Below are 6,074 nucleotides of genomic sequence, written 5' to 3'. Positions count from 1 at the left end.
CATAAAGGACATCCTGCTAATGTCTTGGTGACATTTTCAGAGGTGTTGTGGAGTCCTTGTGTCAGCGTGGTGTTAATGATACAGCTGATTGGCGTAGTAGCGCGGGACGGGACAAAGCTGAATCGTGGAACAGCGTTCGCAGGAGTGGTTTTACTGCTAGTACTTTACGAGTCTGAATTGAGCTTCAAAGCTGACTAGAGCCGTCCCGCTGGACAAGTCCGGACCTTTTGTGTTTCAAACCGTGGCTCAGCCTGTACACCAGAACAATAGCCATATAAATACAAGAAGCCAAGGGACCTGCACACGCACGTCCCTACACACGTGTTGTTAACGACGGTCTCGTCTGGGTCGTTTGAAGCCGGTTGTGTGGATAGGCACACTTGCCCTGCCTTCACACACATGTGCATGCATGCACACGCGACTCTGACGTCTCCTTAGCTCCTGCGGGATTAGGGATCGCTGCATCTCTGGAGGCTTTCTGTAGTGACGGGTCCACAGTGCTCCTGCTCCAGCGGATTACGATGTCATGCGGTGCACACCATCCTAATCTCTGTTACGCCCACTCGCGCACACCCCCGATCTGATTCACGAGAGTACTAGCACGTGCCTCATCCTCATCCTCACTACTGCCCCCTACTTAGGCTTCCCTCCCCCGCGTTCACATCGTGGAGTATTGCTGACTCCACGTCGCGTACCGAGCGTTCCAGATCCGCGTTTGTCTTCCCGGTTTTCGACTTCCGCCTGTGCTTCAGACCTCGTCTCCTGCCTGACCCCCGGACACTATCCGGACTCTGCCCCGTGTTACTGACCTTGGAACAGCCTGACTACGAATGCCTGCCTGACCCCACTAATCAGTTTGATTTTAAAAAGGAAATAAAACCACGTGCATTTGGATCCTCTTCCTCCTGTGTGTCTCCAGCAGTCTCCAGCAGATTCTGGCATCTGCGTTTTACCTTTTCATTCAAATTTGTGTTCAAGAAATCAAAACAGAAAATAAACAAACAAAACAGAAAATCAAACAAAAAAAAGTGGGCCGGGCTTTGTATACGGTAGAATCATCCTGGACACAGGGTGGAAATGGGCACAAGGATAAACTGTCCTGTCAAAGGTGTGGATGTGTGCTTGCATGGTGGGAGACTAATTCTATGTCCTGGCTCTAAATCTTTCTCCTTCTTCTTTCTCCTACCCTCTGATTTGTTAAAAGGCCTTGATGGATGTGACTTTCCATTCTGTGCCTTGTGTCTCCCCGAAGGAAGAGAGTCTGTTGAAATACCCAAGGCCATTACCTTAGCACTTCTGTCTCCTTTCCTCATGTCTGGGTGTCTTTTGTCCTTTTAAGTCTGCTGTGCTTTGTTAGAACACTTAGAACACGTAATTGACTGTTTGGATAAAATGATCACCTTCTGAAAAGCCTTTTTCTTGCCTCTTTCCAGCTTTTTCACTCCGTCCTAGAGGGCTACGGATCAGTGGGCTCTGCCTGCCTATCACTGCTAAGCTCCAGAGGTCATGGACTTTTATTGTGGCGACCCGACCGAGGCTTCTCCCCCTCCTCCACTTCCTGTTTCTTGTTCCACATCAGCTTCACGGTGCTGCATCTTCTTCTGCTCTGGCTGGTAACATCAGTGTTGCTAAGGAACTATCGGCAGGCGAAGGCGGAGTTGTACCGGCCAGCCGTTGACATGCAGGACTATGAGATGGTGGAGCTGTTCCTACGACGCCTGAAAATGTGGATGGGCCTTAGTCGCACCAAGGAGGTGGGTACACAGCATGCTCCAACTTTAAGTTTCTTTTCTTTGGTCTCAGTCCAAATCCATGACTCTGAAGGTAAGATGAAAAAGGAGGAGATTGTGAATAACAAGCAGTTTTGTACGCAAAGAAAATGATAGTGTTAGCCAATATTATGATCTCCAATCAAAAACAGGTGCTAAATGATTGAAAGAGATATAATGACAATTAGATGGTGAACTAACTAGGTATTTGCACACTGGTGAATTCTTACCCCCGACAGCCCTGATCATTTATATTCATTTATGTTTACCAAAGCCAGATGCCCCAGAGGGCCAAAATTGGATTCAGACCAGCTACCATATTAGATACTAGTCAAAACCCATCAACTACCACTTCAGATATTTTTCATGAAATAGAGCATCTTCCAGTATACAACAGCGACGGAACCTAATCATTTTTCCCTCTACCCCGGTTTCTTCACACGCTGCAGTTCCGTCACAAAGTGCGCTTTGAGGGTATGGAGCTCCCTCCATCTAGATCTTCATCCACGAGCGACTGCAAGTCCCTCTGCCTCCCTCCCCTGGACACCCCCGAGGCCCCCCCAACCCCCGACAGCGTGGAATGTGGCTCAGAGGCTTCCTGGCAGCTCACTTCCAGCAGCCCATGCAGCCTGGCCGAGGCTCCGGGACTCAGTGTGGGCCCCATCTTAGCCTCGGGGGTGCCGGTAGGAGGACAGACTTGGAGAGAGCGTGCAGAGATGGAGGTCACCCTTCGAAGGGTTCTTCCAGCCTTCGATGCTTTGCTGTTACAGCTAGACCGGGTTACCCAGGCAACAGAGGAACTGTACCGCGCCGAGTGCCGGCTGGAAAAAGTCCAGAGGGAGAGCCGGGGGTGGAGCTACGAGAGACGCACCAGCCGCAGTCGGGACTCTGCGGGACAGAGGAAACATAGCAGGGGACACCGGGGCTCACGAAGACATTCTCACACAGAAACGAGCGCAAGTCCCCAAAAAGCTGAGAAAGGTCTCGGCACTGAAGACGGGGTTTATCGCAAGGGCCACAAAAGTTCTCACAAAACTGATGAGGACCTCCTCGAGGGAGATCCCAGTTCACATCAGACACATCCTCAACAGGACTTACTGATGAAGGTTTCAAGTCCCCAAAGGATTGACATGTGTAGTCGTAAAGCGCAAGTAAGCCCCGACAGGATGGAAGCACATACCAGTAAAACAACTGAAAAGAACCTTCACAAGATGGAAGAAAGTGCCCTCAAGGCAGAAGCAAGTGCAGGCACAGGGGAAGGAAATTCCCAAAAGACCCCCAGGGGTCCTTATATGGTGATCTCAAAGCCCAAGAAGGTTGATCCAAACATCCTCAAAGTTGCTGAGACTGTTGACGGTACCAGCAGACCTACAGCCCCTCCAACACCAACACCCAGCCCAACTACTTCCCCTCCTACTACTCCTGGTTCAACTACAACAAATCCAACCCCAATTCCTCGTGCTCTTGAGTGGGTTCCCCCTAGTAACAGCGAGGACCTCCCCTCCAGCCTTTTCCGGCATCCGGCGCACACTATCACCCTGCCCACACACAAGCGCAAGCACAAACCCCCGCCACTGAAAAACAAGGTCCACCCCAACCCAGACAGGCATATCTCAGGACACTCTAAATCTTGAGGACCCAAGGATTCCAATTGATGGAAAATTGGAAAGGAGGTCACATAAGAATGAAGTCTAATATTTTCAGGTAACGAGACAAAGAAGGTTTAGTGACTTATTAAGGATTAGTTGAGGGTTCATTGTTGTGTTATAAGAGTTTGGTGACAGCAGGTTTTGTTACCAACTCTTCAAGAGAAACTGAAAAAGAGGGTTAAACATGGGGAAATCAACAATCGTATCACAGCTGCCTTATCAATCTATCCCAGAGCAGAGCAATTTGTCACATGGTATCCAGTTAGCACGGCAATAAGGTGCTGGTCACGCTTTTGAGCTCACCCTCGTGAAACTTTGTCTCACGTCCCTCACCTTCCTTCACTTTGAATGACCTCAGTCCAGCCCCATGACCCTGGAGGTCAAATGGGCTGAAACCGACAAGGGCACAACTTGTGCTGTCATAGCAACAAAAAGAAACCACAGGAAGTAACATGATAAAACTATATTGCAAAACTATTTTCACAAGATGGTCGATATGTAGTGATATTTTGCAGCATTCAAGTTGTGTCAAGTTATGTATTATGTATTGTTTTATGATGTTCGATTAATATTTTTTGACTCATCACAGAAGGAAGCTATTGCGAAGTAATGGGCAAATATTGTGCCCATTGGTGCAGCCTATTTGGAAGCTGAAACGAAAATCACACACAATTGATCCCACAAATACATTGATAGACACAGATTAACATATCAACATTATGCACATAGATTTATGCTCGCAGGTACTTAAGCATAATGCATGCTTCTTATTGTACAGGTATCTAATTGACAGACATGCAAACGGTATGATAGCAAGCAACCATCTCCACACAGACACTTATGTAGAGGTTTTCAGGGTGCTCAAACATTGGCAAACCTCACTGTCCCCAAATGACCCCTAAACTCTTCCACTTCCAATCAAAATCCGAATAATCTTGAGCATTTGTCAAACCTAAAGGACCTCAAAGAAAAGCAGTTCAGAGCGAGAAATGTCAGGATTGAATGATGGTAAAGAAAAGTCAGGAGTGAATGATGGTGGGTCACAGAAGATTGTGTGCTTCCAGACAAGAAAGGTAAGAATGAGAAGGAGAGGAAGATGGAACCTAAGTAACTGAGGAAAGGAATTTTTTAAAGCATGAATAGCTGATCTGGAAATGTAGGTCCAACATTCTGCTTTCATGTAGTTCCTCTATATTCACATGACATGTTGTTACTTGCAGGAACACATATGTTATAATGCATTATTAAATGTAATAATTTTTGTTACTTTTTTAAATTGTTGCTTTTGAAATATTTTTATTTTTATTTAAAAAGGCACTTTGTATTGATGTACGTAAGTGATTGCTTAGAAGAGTAATTGTGTGAATCTTTTGAAAATGAAGTAAATAAGCTTGGTATAACATTAATAAGAGATAGCTTCAAGAACATTACTCGTCGTATAGATTGGCCAAGGCTTGCTATTCATTTAAGCATCAAGAGAGTTATTTGAACTAAAAGTTTCTTGTATACCTTGCACTTTATTTCAACGTCAGGCTTTTATGCTATGCCATATTTAATAACTCATCTGGAATGTTGATTGTCTCTAGCAAACCCCACCTCACTTGCCAGAATTCTGTTCACTTATCTTACATCAGGAAACAAAACGTATTAGCATTCATTTGTTGTTAGACCTCATTGTTACTCTGTCTCCTGTAAAGTACAAATATTTAGCCCTAAACACATTGTTTACCATGCTGATACTCAGGGACCCTTAAAAAAACGTCAAATCAGGATGACACTGTTTTTCTGTTGATTTCTTTGCTTGTTGTTTGTATTAGGACATTTGTGACAGTCCCATAGTGTCAATAATACTAATAGTGTTTAGACTGAAGTGCTTTAAACCAAAGAACCCATTTTGAGACCAGAAACAGGTGGTTACACTTCTCGTGAGGAGAGGCCTGCCATAGGAAGCCATGTTGTCTATATTTTCGGCTCATTCCAGTCACGTTTCTAAGTGTTCAGGCAGTGTGTGTACATAATCCGTGCGCTCTGATGTAAATATTGCAGTAAATATATACAGTACCGCTGCTTCCCTTGTTTGGCTTCAAGAAAACCTGCACTGACCACACTGGTATTTTTATCTTCACCCAAATGGACTTTACATAACACTTCAGTATTTTCAGCACAGCAACCTCACGTTTTGTTTTTGTTTTCCTTGTTTTGTTCTTGTTCTTTGCGGTTTTGTTTTGTCTTGCAAGACACACAAATATCAATAGTTATTATTGAGCAGTATTGAAGCGTGTTGGCTTTTATTGCGTAGGGCCTACTGCTAATGCTCTATTGACATTACCAATAGTAAAAACAAAACTGTACATCTTGGCTTTTGCTTGCGTCAAATAAAAGCTTTTGCATTGTACAAAATCCAGAAAAACACATCTGAAGTGCCAAAGTCAATGTCCATGCTAAATATATCTTTGCATCAAATGTTAAATGCATTTTGTTCAACGCATCAACTGTGTGTGTGTTTGTGTTACACTTATCTTGTATTCTCGGTCTGTAGCACGTCGCCTTAAATGCTTTTGCACTTGACAAAGTCAAATAAAGTGTCTGACCGCCAAGCTCGAGGGCTTCCGTGACTTCCTGATCTCACACCCACTTTATAAACCATGTGCTTGAC

General features: G+C 44.9%; 1 protein-coding gene across 1 annotated transcript in view; it reads left to right on the top strand.

The window, feature by feature from the left end:
* Positions 1–6,016, top strand: part of pkd1a (polycystic kidney disease 1a) — a 100,370-nt gene extending 94,354 nt beyond the window's left edge. The window contains exons 46-47 of the mRNA XM_035534595.1: positions 1,434–1,754; positions 2,219–6,016. Of these exons, the coding sequence (XP_035390488.1) occupies positions 1,434–1,754; positions 2,219–3,403 (1,506 nt within the window). The 3' untranslated portion in view covers positions 3,404–6,016. The remainder of the gene's footprint in view (positions 1–1,433; positions 1,755–2,218) is intronic.
* Positions 6,017–6,074: the final 58 nt, after the last annotated feature.

The sequence above is a fragment of the Electrophorus electricus genome, chromosome 16 (assembly GCF_013358815.1).
Source record: "Electrophorus electricus isolate fEleEle1 chromosome 16, fEleEle1.pri, whole genome shotgun sequence".
Taxonomy (NCBI): domain Eukaryota; kingdom Metazoa; phylum Chordata; class Actinopteri; order Gymnotiformes; family Gymnotidae; genus Electrophorus; species Electrophorus electricus.
This window is presented reverse-complemented; position numbering and strand designations above follow the sequence as displayed.